This window comes from Dipodomys spectabilis, unplaced genomic scaffold (genome assembly GCF_019054845.1).
Source record: "Dipodomys spectabilis isolate Male_0828 unplaced genomic scaffold, ASM1905484v1 ptg000030l, whole genome shotgun sequence".
Lineage (NCBI taxonomy): Eukaryota > Metazoa > Chordata > Mammalia > Rodentia > Heteromyidae > Dipodomys > Dipodomys spectabilis.
This window is the reverse complement of record NW_024870707.1, coordinates 6040718-6061212: the sequence shown is the minus strand read 5'-3', so window position 1 is coordinate 6061212 and position 20495 is coordinate 6040718. Positions and strand designations below refer to the sequence as shown.

Genomic DNA, 20495 nt, shown 5'->3' with positions numbered 1-20495 from the left:
TTTCTTTGGGTCTGGCTTGCTTCACTTAATATGATTTTTTCCTAGTCTTTTCATTTCCTTATGAATGGGATGATGTCATCCTTTCTGATGGAAGCATAGAATTCCATTGTGTATATATACCACATTTTCTTGATCCATTCATCTACTGAGGGGCATCTGAGTTGGTTCCACAAAAATTTAATCCAGTGGGCTGGGAAAGTAGCTCAGTGGTACGTGCATGAGGCCTTGGGTTTGGTTCCTCAGCACCACATAAGCAAACTCCCCCCCCCCCCCGCAAGAAAAACAGAAGTGGCACTGTGGCTCAGGTGGTAGAGCACTAGCCTTGAGCTGAAGAGCTGAGAGACAGCACCCAGGCCCAGAGTTCAGGCCCCAGGACTGGCCAAAAAAAAAAAATCCTGAGACTTGTTACATATGTGATGGAGAGCTGAGAGCCAAACTCAAGACATTGAGATAACCAGAACTTAGTCACAGCTACTCCTAAGTTCAAGGGACACAGCAAAGAAGCAAAGATACCTGAGCCACAAGCTGAGGTCAGTGAACTAGAACCATAGCACATCTGTCAGTCTTCAGCTGAAGCCATAAAGGAGCTGCTGTTGATGAGAGAGACACTAAAAAGTAAAAACCTAGACTCTTAGGCTTAGGAGTAGCAGTGACTTCCTGAGGTGGCTAATTTCTGGTTACCTCTATGTCTTGGGTTTGGCTCTCAGTTCTCCATCACCATGTAAACAAGTCTCTGGATTAAGCTTTTGTGTACTCAAGGTGGTGTATATTTTCTGGACTGAACTTTGGCTGATACAGTCTCCATTACAAACAACTTACTTACTTAAAAGGCATGTGTAGAAGAGTCGTATAAAATCCACTCATAAATTTGTTATAAAACCCAGAAGCAGTAACAATTCAGTATTAGGAATGCTAGCATACACTGAATGGATGTGAAACACAGAAACTAGACCCCAACATCTTTTCCACCTTTCACACTGACCTGAATAAATCAACTGCTCATCACTTTTAAAATATCCTGAAAGCTGTGACAATAGCAGTGGCCTAATGGTTATATGTCAATAGCAATGTGAGTAATAATTTAGCAATGGAATGTTTTGTGTGTGTGTGTGTGTGTGCGTGCATGTGTGCACGCGTGCACACACACCCGTGCACCAATACTAGGACTTGAAATCAGAGCCTGTGTGCTGTTCCTTAGTTTTTAAATTCAAGGCTGGTGTTCCACTACTTGAGCTGCAGCTTCACTTTTGGCTTTTTGGTGGTTAATTGAAAATAAGAGTTTAATGGACTTTCCTGCCTGGACTGGCTTGCCTGCCCTGGCTTAGAGCTCAGATATCAACTTCCTAAGTAGCTAGGATTAAAGGCATGAGGTACCAGTGGGAACCTGGCTCAGCTCAATTTGGTGATAATAGGGAGGAAGAATTCACAAGATTTAAGAGAAATAAATGGAGGAGGGGATCCATCACACCAAAGCCCCTTAAATAGGGGCTTTGTCTGGAGTCTTTTAAATTCACATCTTGTGATTTATATTATTATAATCTTTGAGTAGTTGTTGTTCCTAATGGTATAGCAAGGTAGTTTTCCTGTCTTTACTGCCTTTAATAGGTCAAAGGAAAAACCAAAAGACCTTTGATTTGAAGTTCCTTTTCAGGAACATTATATCAAGGCATTTCTTAACCATCAATGCTTGGTAGTCTTATTTCCTATTTAGGATATTACTTATTGATTCAGGATATTATTTATTGTCCCTTAGTGTATCTCGACAGCTATTTTTCTTTACATGCTGCACTAGAACTCTAGTTAAAAACAGAGTTCTTTGAATAAACGGTAAGTATGTCTTGACTCTGAAATGGGAAGATTTTATGCATTCCCAGGCCCTAATGAGAAACTGTATTTATTCTTTGCTTGTTCAAGCACAGAGCAGCAGAATGTGCTCAAAGTTCTGCCAAGAAGCATGCGTGTGGCAGCAATTACTAACGGCTTAATGACAGAAAGTTTGAGAGAACTCCCTCTCTGATTTCTAGGGAACTTTCAAGAAATAAATCAGTCACTTGAATACTGGACCATTCAGCCCTAGATTTTAAAACAAACAAAAGAAAATAAAAAGCCACTTGAATTTGGAAGAGTCCTGTGTTGGACACCGCAGAAAGTTTTTATTTCCTTTTAAGAAGACTATTCACTTTCATTCTACGTTTTCCTTGTTAAAAACTCAAAAATATGCTCAAGTCAGCAGTGAGACATATACTCAAATAATGGTTTCTTTTTTCTTAGAAAAAGAGAAAGGTATCCATCTTTTCATTGAGTTTTTCTTGGCTGGTAAATACTAGTGAGAGTAAGGAATAGAGTAAGTCTGTGTTTATTTTTGAAAATATATTACCAAAATACATAGAGTATTTCCTTTTAATTTTGGGTTTGCATTGTGTGTGTATGTTTGTGTGTATGTGTGTGTATGAGAAAGAGAAAAAGAGAGAGGGCATATTATAATACGTTATATAAGCTTTAAGATCACTTTATAGCATAGAGATTACAAACTTGTCAGTCTTCAGGCCCCAACTTCGTTATCCCACAACTTAGAGAAAAACTAATTCAAGTGCTCTATACTCCAGCTTTTCATCTGGGGTAACAAAAGTGAGAGTACTTACCATTTTCTTTCATATACATTATATTTATAGTTCATTTTAGGATATCATTGAAGATTAGTAATAGTAATAAAATCTATCTCCCACTTTAGAAATGTGTTTAGTTTTGACTACTACATGTGAGGATTGATATAGATTTCTTCTAGACACATTTTGTCTGGTTGTGGAATTTTTCTTTTATTCCTCAATCTCCAACAATAGGAATGATAATTTGATTTCTCCTGCTTTTTAAAGCACGTATCAACATCCTTAAAAGGCTGTCCTCTTAGTGGTTATTACAATGAATTTTATTTATCCTTTTCCTAATGTTGAATCATTTTGGATGACTGATTTGAGCACTAGCTGTGATATTTTTTATTTTTCCAATGATGAGGATCGAACTAAGGGCTTTGCGAAAGCCTAGTAAAGTCCTCTACAACTTAGCTGCATCTCTTTCACCCTGATTAAAATAAATTCTACTTTTTAAATTTAGATTTCCCCATATATGGTTCTTTCTTTGTCTGACTTTAGTATCAACTTTCTGTGATCTTTGTAAAATTGATTTGGTGACTTTCTTAATATTCCTATTCACTTAGAAATTTTATATAATTCTCTCAGTAAGCTGATTTTCTCCCTTGCTTGTTTTCTGCTTCATTAGCTTATACTTTAGTCCTAATAAATGGTGTTAGGATCTTACTTGGTCTTGAGTCACATATTTTATTTCTCATTTTCAAAGCTATAATTAAGGAACTGGGATGTAGCTCAGTGACAAAGCACTTGCCTAGCAAGTGCAATGTCCTGGGTTCCATCCACAGTACTGAAAAAGAAAAGACAAAATGTAAGTTAAAAAATAGCAATTAGAAAACTACTCAAGTATATGTGCATATTTCCCTTTCTAAAACATTTTGATTTCAACATTGAGGGTGTGTGTATATATTTCTGAATGTGAAATAGTTTGTTTTCATTGTTATTTCTAAATACTCTGAACATTCAATTTTAATTTTTTTCAAGACCAGTAATTATTTGTATGTGCCTTTTTTCTTTATAGTTAATTTTTACTTTTATTCACTATAGTTTAAGCATGACTTTTTTTTTTTCCTGTGGTGTGGTGTGTATGTGTGTGTGTGTGTGTGTGTGTGTGTGTGTATTGGTCCTGGGCCTTGAACTCAGGCTTGGGCACTGTCTTTGAGCTTTATTGCTCAAGGCTAGCACTCTACTATTGAGCTATATAGCTCCACTCCTGACTTCAAACCCAAATCCTCAGATCTCATTATCTGTGTAGCTAGGATTGAAGGTGTGAGGCATTGCTGCTTGAAGACTTACTTTTTGTGTGTGGCAGTACTAGAGACTGAACTCAGCAACCTCATGGTTGCTCAACAGACACTCTATCATTCAAGCAACACCAGCATGATTTACTTTTTAGAATTTTTATTGAGCTTTTTTGACTCCTAATACTTGTTTCATTTTACCAATGAATATTCAAGTAGAAGCATTTTCACAGAATCTCTGTTCTTTTGCTCGAGCACAAAGATTTATTTATTCATGATTTATTCACAATGTGTAAATAAGAAAACACCATTATATGTATTATCTAAGATTCCTGCAACCTTTATGTGTTAAAATCCAAGTAAAATATGTCAGGTTTTGTGGAAGGTAAGGCCTCTGTAGCATCTCCATTCCTCTTCTGGGCAGTGGCTGTCAACAGTGGGAAGTGGGAGGAGGTAGTTACAGTGGTCCATGGGCCTCATATTGTTGATACTTACTCTATGTATTTTTATTATTATTTTCTTGCCAGTAATTAAGAGGAAATAAAATACCTTATAATGTAAAATGAAGAATGCTATTCAATTTTTTTTAATGCAGTATGGTGATTTTAAAGCTTTTTTCAGAGGCCATTGGTTAGCTGATGGTTGAGGAAGAATGGCCTGTCATGCCATGTGTCCTACACTTTGCTTCATTCAAGTGAGAACAGTGCTTATTTTTCAAGATGATCAGGGACAGATAGAAACAAGTGGCAGAGAGCTCTGATGGTCTGATTCAGATTTGTAGTCTAGTACTGGGTGTTTGTTGTTGTTGGTCAGTACTGGGGAAATCAGAGCCTTTTGCTTGCTAGGCAGGCTTTCTATCACGAGCCACAACTCTAGCCCTCTCCCTCCCATGCTTTTTGTTGTTGGTGTTTTCTAGTTTCACTTTTTGGATAAGGTTTTATGTCTTTTTTGCCAGAGGTCAGCCTTGAATTTTTATCCTCCTACCTACATCTCCAGTGTAGCTGGGATTACTGGCATGTGCCACCATGTCAGGCTCCTGGTCGGTTTGTTGTTGTTGTTTGATTCTGTCTGGTTTTAGACTCACATCTAACTGGTTAATAGTTAAAATCACATTTTCTGGTCATTTATATACGTGACTTACAATTTATTTGGGTTTGGCTGTGTTAATATGATTTTTTTTCTCTCTCTTCCTAGTGAAATCCAAGGGCCAAAGGAATCACTACCACCACCTAAAACCCCAGCAGCTGCTCAGCTGGATGAACTCATGGCCCACTTGAGTGAAATGCAAGACAAGGTGGGTTTAGTCTGGATGATAAACCAGGCCCTGAGGGACACCAGCTTATCTTTGTGGGGATCAGCTCTGCATTTCTCTGCTCAGGAACCCCTCTGTACAGTATTTTCACAATTAAAAAAATACAAAAAAAGAAACTCAACTTTGTGCCATACGTTATTTGGGCACAAAAGATAATAGGGTGCATGCAGATCCTGAGCTCAGTCAGCTTGGCGTGTACTTGGTGATCTGAGGCCTTTCTAACATTTATGCAACTGAGGGATACTAGGCAGGTGGTTTAACAAAGCATGTGGAGCAAACTATAGGGATTTGGAGAGGTTATGGGACTTGGGATGGATTCTGAAAATGAATAGGGTTGGGCCATACAGAGGTAAGAAAAGTCCTTTTAGTTTGGGTGATCCTTTGGGGAACACCCATGGGAGACCCCATGATGCAGAAGGACTGCTAGAGACCTGATAGAGCAGAAGAGAGGAGGCCAGTGGGCTAGCAGAGACAGTGCTAGAGAAACCTAAGTAAGATGAATGAGTTGCAAGCCCATATGCAGATAAAAATCTGCTTCCTCATTCTTGCCCACAGACCATTGCCTGTAGAGCACAAATGGCAAGCTCTTGTGGCCTGGCAGGGAATGGAGATCAGATAAGGGGGCTTGAGTATTTATAAAAGAAAAGATATCTACAATACTTCCTTTGGTGCTGACCTTGAACTGAAGACCTAGGCACTGTCCCTGAGTTCCCCTTTCCCTCCCCCTCACAGCTAGCACTACACAGTTTGAGACACAGCTCCATTTTCAACTTTTTGGTGATTAGTTGGAGATAAAAGTCTTACAGATTTTATTGCCTAGGCTGACTTCAAACCACCATCCTCAGATCTGAGCCTCCTGAGTAGCTAGGATTACAGGGCATGAGCCACTGGCACCTGGCAATATCTAGAATTTTTAAGGTAGAGAATTCAACTGCTATAAATCTGGCTGGAGGCTTTGACACACACTTTTGAAATAACTATGAAATACTTTTAAAACACAGTGTAAGAATGTGGAGGGCAGGGATCTTGATTTTGTGGCTCAGGATCTAAAGCAGTGCCTGGCACACTGTGAGTACCATGTATTTATTAGAAGGAAAATGAATAAACACCACAAACACGGTTCTTTAATGGATAATATTTTTTTTTTGGTTAGCTAAGGCCTGCAATCAAGCTGAATAAATTTGCTCATTTTTTTTGAAAGTGATAGACAAAATTGATAGTAGGACATTATATTATATTAATGATTTGGCCTGTGTCTTGATCTCTTGGAACATGAGTTCTATAACAGCAAATCTGATGTGATGATGTGGTGGCAGTGGACAGCCATTGTGGATTTTTTTAAAGTATCCTGTCAGTTAAGCGTTAGATAGATGGTAGCATTTCCCAGTTAGGAAGAAATAGAGTCAGAAATGAGGACATAAAATGCTGAAGGACAAGTTAGGCATTTTATTTTTCATTATGTGAGGGTTTCCCTTTGAGGTTTATAGCAATTATGAACTTTTGAAGTTAATCATAATTAGTTTGGAGTTTTACTTCCAATCCATCAGAATGCCTTCTCTGACCACTTTTCACCACCTTCTCCCTGGACTGATCATTATACGACGGTCTCTGCATCTGATCTTGCTTTTCAATGCCCAACTCTCCACTCAGCCATTACGGGATAATGTAAATCAGCTTCTTTCACTCTCATGCTTGAAATCCTTCAATGGCTCCATTTGGGATAAACCAAAGCTGTTACCCCAAGGGTCTCGTGTGACCCCTGCCTTGCTTTCTGCTATCTTCTGCTAGGCTTAGTCTCAGTCAGTTTATCTATCTTCACTGACCTTATGGCTTTTTTGTTGTTGGTGGTGTAAATATGCCTTTTCTAGAGAGGCCTTCTCTGATCACCCATACCTAAATCCATTCTTCTTTACTATCTCACCTTCCATCACTTCTATCTCCATAGAAACTTAGCAGCATTTCTTTACCTGACATTATGGCATATATTTGTTTATTGTTGATCAATCATACATTTAATACAAATTTCACAAGGTCAGAGACTTGCTCTGTCTTATGTGTTGCTTTATACCATGTACCCAGAACAATGATTGACACAAACTAAATGTTCAACAAACCTTGTGGATTAAGTGAATAAAAGAAAGATGACTGAGTATCAGCTGAGGTCACTATAGAGCTGGAAGAGGGTATCATCTTCATGTACTCAATTTTCTATAATCTAAAGATTTATAAATAGATAGAGGTTGGTCAGATTTCATTTGGCCTGAAGATTTAGAATGAAAGAACAATGAAAGTGTTTTTTTTTATTTGTGTCAAAATATTGGCAGTATACAGTACATTGGAGGAATGTTAGAAGACCAAAAGATCAGTCAGTAGGGGTGAGCTTAAGGAGTTGTGTTCATACACTTCACTTTTAGTATATGAAGGCTGATTCTCTTCACAATTCTTTCCATTTACCAGATTGTAGTGAAAGCAGATGCCAGCAAGAAGCACTTACCGGACAAGCAGGATCACCAGGCCTCCTTGGACTCAATGCTTGGGGATCTGGAGCAGGAATTACAAGACCTTGGGATTGCCACAGTGCCCAAAGGCCATTGTGCTTCCTGTAGGAAACCAATCGCAGGAAAGGTAGGGTTGGCCAAAGTCTTGATTCTACAGCATGTGTGTCTTGTGTTCTTTTGTCTCTCTATCCCACCAAAGATGGCGTTTTCCTTATATTCTGATATTTTAGAATGTAATTGCTAATGATTACTGATCACTTACACTGTGCTGGGCCCTGAACTGTGTGCTTGACAGATAGTTCTTCATTTAATAGTCCCCCGGCTAGTCAAGAAAATCCTTAGTGTTCCTTTTCTAAAGATGAAGACACTGAAAGCTCAGAAAGATTTAACTGACATGACCAAGGTCTAGTAAAAGGCAGAAGATTTGGAAGGAAGCAAGACATACTCCTGAGTTCTTAACTATTTCCTGTATTGCTTTTACTGAGCGACCCTGTTTACTTCTTCCTGTACTCCAGCATTTCAGATCTAAATTGGTTGATTTTTTTTCGGATTCAACCTTCACCAAATCCATGAGAAAAAAAAGAGCTTTTAGAACTGATTTTGCGAGATGCTCAGAGGTGAGGAGTAAACACCATTTGACTTATTTATCTTCCAAGGATGCCTTCAATGCAAAGGCTGAGCTTACCTCTTTATCACCAATGTGTTCTTTGTTATTTCTACCACTCCTAGGGCAGTAGAAGGAAAAATGATAGGCGTTTATCAGGGAGATTAGTCAGGATAGTAGGTCCTTTTTACTATTTATTAAGAATGACCACAGATCGCATTACAGGGAGTTTTGTCTAACATGGAATACAGTGTGAAGAGTGCATTCTAGAGTCAAACAAGCACTAAACCCTCGCGCATGGTACTACTCTTCCATGTTCTCCCCAGGTAATTCATGCTCTGGGGCAATCGTGGCATCCAGAGCACTTCATCTGTACTCACTGCAAAGAAGAACTTGGCTCCAGTCCCTTCTTTGAGCGGAGTGGCTTGGCCTACTGCCCCAAGGACTACCACCATCTCTTTTCTCCTCGCTGTGCCTACTGTGCTGCCCCCATTTTGGATGTAAGCAAGTCCCTCCCACTAGCTTTTTTTTTTGAATACTCATCTAGAAGCCTGATCATCTTTGATCACGTCGTGTGCTCTTTTTCCAGAAAGTGCTGACAGCAATGAACCAGACATGGCATCCAGAGCACTTCTTCTGCTCTCACTGTGGGGAGGTATTTGGTGAAGAAGGTAGGCTTGGGAGTTGTCTTTTGAACTCCAGGGGCTGGGGATGGGGAGGAAAGCTATGTTCTTCCATGAGGCCTACCATCCACTATGGTCTCAATGCTTTCTTCAGTCCTACATTGCTACCACTCTCTATTTTTCCCCCAAACATTTATAATTCTTGCTTTTTTTTGTTGTTGTTGTTGGTCGTGGGGCTTGAACTTTGGGCCTGGGCACTGTTCCTCAGTTCTTCAGCTCAAGTCTAGTGCTCTACCACTTGAGCACTACCACTGGTTTTCTGATGGTTTATTGGAGGTAAGAGTCTCACAGACTTTCCTGCCTGGGCTGGCTTTGAACCATGATGCTCAGATCTCAGCCTCCTGAGTAGCTAGGATTACAAAAGGGAGCCACCGGTGCCCAGCTTGTTTAAATTTTTTTAAGTCAAAGATATACAAATGTATAGATTTAACATTCAACTATTGTTTTAAGGTTAATATGGAAAGAGTGTCTTGCTTTTCCCTTCCCAAACTTAAACTGTTTTCCTCTTCCAAATTATTATTTTTAACACACCGTTATATATTGACTTTCTATCAGAGAAGATGAGATGTAGAGACTTTTATTACTACCCTACTCACATATTTCTCCTCTCCTATTCTCTCAATATATAATTATGTCATAATTAGAGGTTAGGCAAACATTGACTGTGTTCTTGTTGACAATCATACAAATACTGCTCACTGTGAAGCCATTTAGTAAACCATGATAATAGTAGCACATGGATGTTGGGGGTCAGGCTGCCTCAGTCAAATTTAGGCTGTGGTATTTATTATGTATGGGATGTTATTTAAGTCATACACCCTCTCCATACTTCTATTTTCTCATCTGTAAAATAAGCTTAATAATAGTTGCCACCTTAAATGTTGTAATAAAGATTTAGAATATAAGCATATTGTTTACAACAGTGCCTGACTCAGGAAGGTAAGGTCATAGTATTACTATGGATTTTTTTGGTAGAACTCTATTTTTACCCTAGAGTTAACATTTGAACACTTTTGCTTGGTTTTGTTTTGTGCCAGTTGTGGGGCTTGAAGTCAAGGTCTGGGTACTGTCCCTGAGCTTTTGTACTCAAGGCTAGCAGTCTAACACTCAAGCCACACCTCCACTTCTAGCTTTGTGTGTGTGTGTGTGTGTGTGTGTGTGTGTGTGTGTGTGTGTGTGTGAGAGAGAGAGAGAGAGAGAGAGAGAGAGAGAGAGAGAGAGAGAGTATGTATGTGTGTGCTTAATTGGAGAGAAGGGTGTCACAAACTTTCCTGCCTGGACTGATTTTGAACTTTGATCCTCAGATCTCAGCCTCCTGAGTAGCTAGGATTACAGGTGTCAGCCTTCAGAGCCTGACACATTTGAATACTTTAATTATCTTAGTTTTATTGTATTTATCACTAATTTATTTATCTAAGAGGGCTGGGAAATCCTTCTCAAAATTGTCAGCCACATCTGGCAGTAAGTCAGTTCCTCAAGCATGCTTTTTTTAACATATTAATTTTTATTAGCACGCATTAGTTGTATAAAGGGGTTTTAGTGTGATACTCCCATAAAATGGGTGTAATGAAATATAAAGTATAACTCTCCAACATACCTCTTCTATCACTGTCCCTATACTTTCTCCCTCTTCTTAAACAAGTTCAACAGGTTTCTCTGTTCTGTTTTCATACATGCTTATAAAATACTTCATTCCTGCTCACCCTCACCCACCTCACCATTTATCCTCTCACCCCACTGATACATGCCCTCTAATTAAACTTACCATACTTGTTCAGCTTTCATATTTTTAGTGTATGTTAATTGTACCATAGAGTTTCACCATGGTATTTCATATGCATATGCCATGGCACTGGGAAAAACATGTTGTCTACATGCATAAGACTGACACGAGACCCCTGCCTCTCACCCTCTATGACAATCAACTCCAAACAAATCAAAGACCTCAATGTAAGATCTGAACCCTTGAAAGCACTCTAGGAAAACAGGGAGAAGTCTATAGACTATATAGCCCTAGATGACAATTTTCTGAATAAGACTCTTCAAAGATTCTTCATTCACAGCATTTCAATTATTTGCTTCTGGTGATTAGATCATCAGATAGTATGAAACTAGTTCCATGTCATCTTTTCATTCAATTTTTCCTATAAGAAACATGAAGAACTGACACATTTGTAGCCAACAGCATTGTAAGTAATTTCAACTGCTTTTCTCTATTCAGTGGTCCTAGGCCCATTCTCACCTATGGATTTTTTCTAGAGATGAGTCAGATACCATCTTTGAATCCCACAAGTGTCAGGACACACACGTATCATTTCCCCAGTGGTCTGGTTTAAATCCCTTTCTTGACCTAAGGAGCAGAAAGCCTACAATTTTAAATAGAAATTCCTCTCATGATTTTCTTTTCTCTTTGTCTGTTGTATATCATCAGTGTGATTGAAGAGTTTAAGCTTTATGCAAATAGTCTCTGGATATCTGTTTTGAGGATCCTTGCAGCTCTATTTTCTCTTGGTACCTTACACATTTCTTCTTTGCCTTTGTCAAATGCTAATCCTTGATTGTTGTTCCTGATTTAAAATGAGACAATAAAACACTGATTGGAGTTGGGTAACAGTGGCTTACACCTGTAATTCTAGCTACTCAAAAGTCTGAGAGTGGAAAGGGCATGGTTTTGAGGCCAGCCCGGGCAAAGTTCTAGAGAACTTATCTTGAAAATAACCAGCAAAAAGGCAGGGTTGGAGATATAGCTCCACTGGTAGAGTGCCAGCCTAGGAAGCTTGAAAACTCCAGTACCACCCCACCCCCACCAAATACTAATTAGAAGCCTTCACTATGGGTGTATAGAACTTGTTGATTGGCGGACTCAACTAGATAGTAGTCTGGTATGATAATTATAGCCCTTTTGTCCAGCCTCTACTTTGTTTTAGTCCTTTCTCTTGAGTCAATTTTAATGAAAGAGAGAGTCTCTCTTAGGTAATAAAACAAAATAAAGGAATAGCATTTCCATCATTCACTATGTCAGCTTTTGCTTCCATTTTTTTGGTGGAGACTTTAACTACTTTCTTCAAGACACTTAAGGGCTGGGAAGGTGGCTCAGTGGTAGAGTGCTTGCCTGGCATGCATGAGGCCCTGGGTTCGATTCCTCAGCACCACATAAGCAGAAAAAGCCGGAAGTGGTGCTGTGGCTCAAGTGGTAGAGTGCTTGCTTTGAGCTTAAGAGCTTAGGGACAGCGCCCAGGCCCAGAGTTCAGGCCCCACCACTGGAAACCCACCCCCCCCAAAATGATCACAGGTCTTCAAGACACTTAATATTTCTGAATATTGAGAGTCTTTGGTTTACTTTTTCTGGAAACAACCAGTGTATTTTGTAGTAGGGTGGGACATCTGAATTTTCAGTGAATCTTCAAACTTGCAACCAAGCCTACTTCTAGCCTTAAAGAGTATTTTATACATTTAGCTCCTGAGCTTCTCTGATATTACGGAACTCAGAAGGGCTGGAGGTTGTTTTTTTTCACCATCTCCTGTCTGTAAAGTTTTCTAATTTATGCAACTCATTGATTGCTATTTTTTTTTTTCAGCACTGGAGTTTGGACTGTGGGCCTTGTAGTTTCCAGGCGGGCACTCTGGCATTTGAGCCATGCCTCTAGCCCTGTGTTTTGTTTTATTGTATTTTATTTTGCCAGTCCTGAGGCTTGAACTCTGGGCTTCTGTACTGTCCATGAGCTCCTTTTGCCCAAGCTAGCACTCTACCCCTTGAGCCACAGTACCACTTTGGGCCTTTTCTGCAATTCAATTGGAGATAAGAGTCTCAAGGACTTTCCTGCCTGGACTGGCTTCGAACTGTAACCCTAAGATCTCAGCCACCTGAGTAGCTAGGATTGTAGGCTTGATCCACTGGTGCCTGGCTTCTAGCCCTGTTTTCTTTGCCAGTTATTTTGGAGGTGGAAGCTTGAAAATTTTTCTGCCGAGCCTGCCTTCAAACTATAATCCTCCCGGGACTGGGGGTTTAGCCCAGTGGAAGGGCGCCCGCCCGGTGCGCGCAAGGCCCTGGGTTCGGTCCTCAGCCCTGGAAAAAAAAAACCAAAAAACCTATAATCCTCCCATTCTCAGCTTCCTAAGAAGCTGAGATTACAGATATGATGCACCAAGGCCTGGCTTAGCTGCCACTCCTATAACCTACTGTAATTTTTTGAGACCTTTACTGCTATCTCCTTAATGGCATCTTTCCTGTCCTTGTGGCGCTTTCTGTCTCTGTCTCTCTCTCTCTCTCTCTCTCTCTCTCTATATATATATATATATATATATATTTAATAATTCCTTGATTGTGATATTAGTGATGTTTCAAGAAAGAGTAAAGAAGCCTCTAAAATGGAAACCCTCCTAAATGCCAGGCATATTACAGTATTATGCATATTGATAACTGCTCTTCATTTGACCTCCACTAAGGCCTAGTGAGAACAGTTTTATTTCACATTTTACCTACTGGTAGATGAAAACATTGAGTCTTAGGAAGGCAAGGTTATTTTCTTAAAGTCATACAACTAGAAGGAGATTGAAGAGATAGGATTTAAAATCGAATCTTATTTCTGCCAAGTCCTTTTTTTTCTATCTGGAGACTATCTTTGCCTGTAGTTGAATCTCTTTGCTTGCCTAGTACCAACATGAGGTGCTTGACAACAGACTTGGGTCCAGCAGCACTGACATAACGTACTTGTTAAGGGCTTTACTTCTTCACTGGAGCTTGGCCAGTGCATCTTATAAATCGTAAGTATTTCATTTCCAGGTTGCGCTTCAGTGAAGCAATGTGTTTGCTTTTTATTGGGAGTTAATTTAAATCATATAGTAAAATATATCACAGCAAAAATATATCATAGCCATAGAAATCTGGGAATTGTTAGTTGAGTAGACTAGTCAGTGAGTTAATACAGTCCACAACAAATTATGATGTAGAAGTTACTGTTAGGCTGAACAACAGGTTCTAGGCCCATTTAAAGTAAGAACAGGTTAGATACAACTATTTAGAAACATAGGGTAACTAGAAAGTATAGTGAAAGTATAGCTAGCTTTGGTGTTCTTGACTTGGGCCCCTTTGAAACAGACAGGCTGATAAAGTCATTTATGACTTAATGTAAACATGAAACTACATGTTAATATATTTATTAATTGAGGCACCTGACAAAAAGGGCTTTTGATTAAACAGAAGCTTCTTTTAGGTTGCGTTTCTGTTTTTCCTGCCTTTAATCCTAAATCACATAGTTACACTGTGAGTTTCAATAATGACAGTTTAACCCAAGAGCCTCCTGGGAAATTAACTTCATGTGCATTTTCTTTTCCAGTTCAGAGCATTCCTCTTTAGGCCTCAAGTTTTGAAGCACACTGGTCCTTAGCATCGTCCTCCAGGGGCTAGGTCCTCTGTGCCTACCTGCTTTTTAAATTGCTCATTATCCAAGCCATGTAGGTGCTCCCTAATTTCCCTTGTGGCTGAAACTCTCACCAGAATAAAGCCTCCTCCCTCTCTCTGTGGGGCACTTTTAATTGTCAGTGTTACTCATCCATCCTTCAGAGGTAATTGGCCCCAGAGTGAGCCTCTGGGAAAGTGCTGAAACTTTGTCAATTTGTTGGATTACTAGGTGCAGGGGTATTGCAGCAAGTTTGGCTGATTGGTTTTCATTCCTCTCCTGAGACTTGCCCGGGTTGAACAGTGGCTGTTACTTCCCCACTGACTTACTCTTGAGAATAACTGCCCTGGATAGGCCTTAGATGAGGGTCATTCCTAGGTTAGATGGTATGCCATTTAGCTTTCTTAAGTAATACCAAAATAAAGACAGGCTCAGATTTATGTCACTTGCCTTATACAGGAGCAGCATTACCTAGAGACTTGTTCAGAATGCAAAATCTTGGGGTCCCATCCTAGAACTAGTGCCTCAGAAATCCTAGGGGACAGGACCCAGTAACCTGCACTTTAACAAGTTCTTAGGTGAGTGATGCATAAAAAGCTTAAGAAATACTGTGCTACACATAGGCAAGAGAGATAGTTGTGGGTGTTTTTCTTAAATAACAGGATTTGTATCCATTCCTTGGAAGTGATTCTGGAAGTCCTCCGAAAAGGTAAAACGAACACCCAGTGATATGGGCTCCTCCGCATCTTGGAGGGATTAGAGGAGGAACACAAGGTGGCCTATTTATACCATTTTTAGTTTAGATTATTAGGTGTGTAGGCTTCAGAATTCTGCTCAATTGTTTGCTTCTCATAAGAAAGCAAAGGCAAACCTAGCATTACTGTTGCACAGTAAGAGACACAAGGAAAAGTGCATCTATATTATTTGGGTCCCAAGTCCGAGTTATTGCAATCTTGTGACCTGGCCACTTAGTATACAGTAGAAAGCATGTTTCTTGGGTAGGTGAATGTACATGCTTTGCTTACATATTGTTTTATTGTGGCTGTGATATTTGTGATCAGCTGATACTATCTGTTCCCAAAGAGAGATCAAGTTTAGAACATATTCAAGTCAGAGGCATGACACTGAAATTAGGCCTGGATTTGAATCTCAGCTCCTTCACTGACTAATTGATTGTAGCTTCTTGTTTCTCCTTTGTAAAATAGGGTTAAAACCTACTTCAAATGGTTGGACTTTGTAGGCTGAAAACCTACAAAGCATTGGAAACAGTATAAAGCAACTGTTTCATAGTTGGGATTGATGATAATTTCATATTCTTTATAGGCCACCTTTCTGAGTGAGTACTAAGGAGAATTCCTGACAAGGAGGTTCAACTATTTATACATATTCTAGGCAATAGTGTACAAAGACTCTTAAGCTACAACATTCTTCTGGAACCAATGGTCACGAATTTGCTATTTTAAGATTGCTCACCTGACAACTATTTATTTGGCAACTATTATGCATGTGTCAGGTTCTGTTATAGGTCCTTTACATACAATGACAAAATGGAAAGTTTCTGTTGTGGTGATAAGGATATTCAAATATATTCAAAGACAATAAAAGTAGCCAAATAACTACTGACTGTATGTTGAAGGAGAGGGCATAGTTAGGTGCTGTTGAGAGAGGATGCTCAGGTGGGTCAGTTCTCTTAAGCAAACTCCCATCCCCCAGCCTTTGTTTTTATATATGTTTAGTAGAGTCTTGGAGCTTGAACTCAGGGCTTGCCTGGGGGCTGTTCCTGAGCTTTTTTTGTTTAAGGCTAGTGATCTACTATTTGAGATATAGCTCTACTTCTGGCTTTTGGCAGTTGATTGGAGATAAGAATCTCAAGGACTTCCTGCCCAGGGTGGTTTTGAAAACACACACACACACACACACACACACACACACACACACACACACACACACACGTAAGTGGCTTTGAACATATATATATATATATATGCACACACATACATATCCACACATTATCTATCTATCTATCTATCTATCTATCTATCTATCTATCTATCTATCTATCTATCTATCTATGTGTAAGTCATTCACATTTAAAAATTTGAAATTTGAGCATTATCTATGGTAGTTTTCTCATTTCTGTATTAAAGGTGAATCTATCTACTTTTAACCCAAGTATTTTTGCAGTTGGAATGATTACATTTTGATGGTGGATCCATTTTGAAATTATTATTCAACTGGTGATCCTCCTGCCTCATCCTCCTCGTTGCGTACCAGCGTGCGCCACCATGGCCGGCATTCAGTAATATTTTATTTTACAATATAAGGTACTAGTTTTTCCTCAGCTTCTGTTTTATATATTGGAGAAAAAATGATGACCAGACCAACAACGTATCAGTGTATCTCAGAGCTAATGTTCAGTGAGGGAAACAGGCCCACAAGATTATTTCAGATGATAAACGCTGTAAAGACAAGTAAGAGATGAGGTGGCAAAGAAGGACTAAAGAGATGCCCCTCTGATAAGATGACCTTTGAACCGATTCCCAAGTAGCAAGAAGAGGCCAACTATATGAAGGTCTTTCCAGGCCAAGTGAACACTTGATAGAAAGGCACTGAGTAGCAAGGGTTAAATGCCAACTGTCCTCCATTCACGAGGCTGAAACATTTTTTTGGGGGGGGGGGTCCAGTCGTGGGGCCTGAACTCTGGGCCTGGGCACTATCCCTCAGCTCATCAGCTCAAGGCTAGCGATCTACCACTTGAGCCACAGCGCCACTTCCGGCTTTTTTTCTTTTTGCTTATGTGGTGCTGAGGAATCGAACCCAGGGCCTTGAGCATGCAAGGCAAGCGCTCTACCACTGAGCCACCTTCCCAGCCCCGAGGCTGAAACATTTTACCTGGGTTACCTTTCTTTTTTTGTTTTAAATTTTAATTTTTATTTTTTGTGAACATACTGTACAGAAGGGTTACAATTACATGGGCAAGATATTGAGTACATTTCTTATCAAGCATTGCAGTCTCCTCCTTTGTTTACCCTTCACATCCCTTCCCAGCCTCCCCCCACCCCGTCCCTCCACCTCCACCCAATCCCCCCTTCCCTCCAACCCCTCCCCCCCCCCCCCCCCCCCCCCCCCCGCACCAAAGTTGTAAAGTTCGTTTTCGACATGACAACTTGTACTTCTCATAGTTGCAACGGGTCCACCTGTATCCTTAAACGACTTGTTTGTCTCCATCTCCTCCACAAATTATACCAACATCAAATATAGTGAAAGCAGGGGTTATACTGTGGGGGAGGGACATACAAAGAAACAAAGAAATAATGGTATAAATGAGTTAGAAACAAATGCATGAAAGAAAAAAACATTTAAATACATATCTAAGGGTTCATTTTCCTAACATCACATTATCTGACCTTTTCTGCTTGACTCATACATATACTAGATATTGCAAATAAGGGAAACCATGGGACCTATGTTTCTTTGAGCTTGGCTTACTTCACTTAATATAATTTTTTCCAAGCCTTTCCATTTCCTAACAAATGGGGCAATGTCATTCTTTCTGATGGAGGCATAGAATTCCATTGTGTATATATACCACATTTTCTTGATCCATTCATCTACTGAGGGGCATCTGGGTTGGTTCCATATCTTAGCTATGGTAAATAATGCTGCAATAAACATAGTTGTGCTGGTAGCTTTAGTGTGGTCTTGTTTGTAAACATTTGGGTAAATGCCCAAACAGACCTATAGCCAACTAATCTTCGATAAGGGAGCTAAAATAATAGAATGGAAGAAAGACAGCCTCTTCAGTAGATGGTGCTGGCAAAATTGGTTAACTACTTGTAGAAAACTAAAGCTAGATCCTTATATATCACCCTGCACCAGAATCAACTCCAAATGGATCAAAGACCTCGGAGTCAAAGCAGACGCTCTGAAAACATTACAGGATGGAATAGGAGAAACCCTAGGTCTCCTTGGCTCAGGCCGAAATTTTCTTAATTGAGACCCGGAAACACAACAAATCAAAGAAAGGTTGGACAAATGGGATTGCATGAAGTTGCAGAGCTTCTGCATGGCAAAGGACATAGCTAGCAAGATCAATAGAAAGCCCACAGATTGGGAGAAGATCTTCACTATCCATACAACAGACAAGGGTCTCATATCTAAAATATACTTGGAACTCAAAAAGTTAAATCCCCCAACAACAAATCCTCAAAGAAACAACTGCCCAATAAATAAGTGGGCTAAAGACTTGAAGAGAAACTTCTCTGAAGAAGAAAGAAGGATGGCCAATAGACACATGAAGAAATGCTCAACCTCCCTAGCCATAAAAGAAATGCAAATCAGAACAACATTGAGATACCACCTCACCCCAGTTAGAATGGCTATAATCCAGAACTCTAACAACAACAGATGCTGGAGGGGATGTGGACAGAAGGGAACCTTACTTCATTGTTGGTGGGAGTGTAAACTTGTTCAACCACTTTGGAAAGCAGTATGGAGGTTCCTGAGACTTCACATAGAACTCCCCTATGACCCAGCAATACCTTTCTTATTTATTTCAACAGCCCTTTGATATAGGTATCCTTAATTAACCTGGCTCTGAATATAAGAACACTGAGGTTGGGAAAATTAGATTGCTGACCTCTTCTTGCTTCCAACATAGCTTTAAGGGCTCAAACCATAATTATGTATCCTGATTTTTATCTCTTCAGGCTATCACGAGAAGGACAAGAAGCCATATTGCCGAAAGGATTTCTTAGCCATGTTCTCACCCAAGTGTGGTGGCTGCAACTGCCCAGTGTTGGAAAACTACCTGTCCGCCATGGATACTGTGTGGCACCCAGAGTGCTTTGTGTGTGGGGTCTGTATGCTCAGTTCTCTTTTCCATTTAGGAGGGAAAAAATCAAGTAAGAGGTGTCACCACTCCCGAGAAGGAATTTGTGGGGCTTCCTAAAGGAGAAATGAGAGGCGGCACCCATTGCATTTGCCTGTCTGTTTTACAAGTGGGCAATCTGGTCTTCACCTGGCAAGGACCTGAGTGGAAGCCTTACTCCCAGAAGATACTGGCAGGAATTTCAAGGCAGAAACATTTTACTTTGCTGACATTTTATCTCTTGGTATGTACATTCCCTTTCTCTATCTTCTCTCTACCTCCAGGACTGCTTTAGCAGTTTTTCTACTGGCTCCTTCTTTGAACTTGATGGAAGGCCATTCTGTGAGCTCCATTACCACCAACGCCGAGGAACACTCTGCCATGGATGTGGGCAGCCCATCACCAGCCGCTGCATCAGTGCCATGGGGCACAAGTTCCATCCCGAGCACTTTGTGTGTGCCTTCTGCCTGACACAGCTGTCAAAGGGCATCTTCAGGGAGCAGAATGACAAGACCTATTGTCAGTCCTGCTTCAATAAGCTCTTCTCACTATAAACTTACCCAATTCACAGCCTCTTTAAATTGCTCATAGAATTTAGACCAAGACAAGAAAGAATACATTGCTCTCATTGACCTGCTCAGTAGGTTTACAGAGGATGAAAAGGTGATGAACAAATACAGAAACTCTGGGTGTTACATGACTAGGCTTGCGATCTTTTCAGACTCTTACTTTATTTTAAATTCAGGTACTTGGATTTAGATCTAGATTCTGCTGGCTGGTTCCCCCGCAGATGTATTTCACATATCTATTTTCACAATCTATTCCTCTACTGCTGCTCTCTTCCTCTCCCTCTATATCTTTCCCTCTATATCTGACCATGGTCAGATCTGCTGTGACCCCCAGAACTTCCCTTCTTCAAGCTTTCCTCATTTCCCCGTGAATCAGTGTTGCATCATCACTACCTTGGCTTTCTGCTTGCTTAGGTTTTATGGTAGAGCTCATAAGCATTTTGTGTCTTCTTTCAACGACATTTCTCTTTTTCAGGGGGAAGTAGATTTTAACTAACAGCTTTGATAAAATGACTTGTGGTTTGAATGACTCATTGTCATATTACTTGGTAACTAAACTTTCTGTTTGCCAAGTTAACTAGGCAATATTTGCAATTAAAGTAATATCCTCTCTTTTTCCTTCCACAAAACAGGCACTTTAAAAAATAAGATGAAATTAAATGAAGAGGCCCTTA

At 40.0% G+C, this 20495-nt stretch overlaps 1 protein-coding gene across 1 annotated transcript in view; it reads left to right on the top strand.

The window, feature by feature from the left end:
• Positions 1-20495, top strand: part of Lpxn (leupaxin) — a 30294-nt gene extending 9799 nt beyond the window's left edge. Inside the window, exons 4-9 of the mRNA XM_042676364.1 lie at positions 5081-5180; positions 7656-7823; positions 8627-8800; positions 8890-8971; positions 19092-19240; positions 19537-20495. Of these exons, the coding sequence (XP_042532298.1) occupies positions 5081-5180; positions 7656-7823; positions 8627-8800; positions 8890-8971; positions 19092-19240; positions 19537-19806 (943 nt within the window). The 3' untranslated portion in view covers positions 19807-20495. The remainder of the gene's footprint in view (positions 1-5080; positions 5181-7655; positions 7824-8626; positions 8801-8889; positions 8972-19091; positions 19241-19536) is intronic.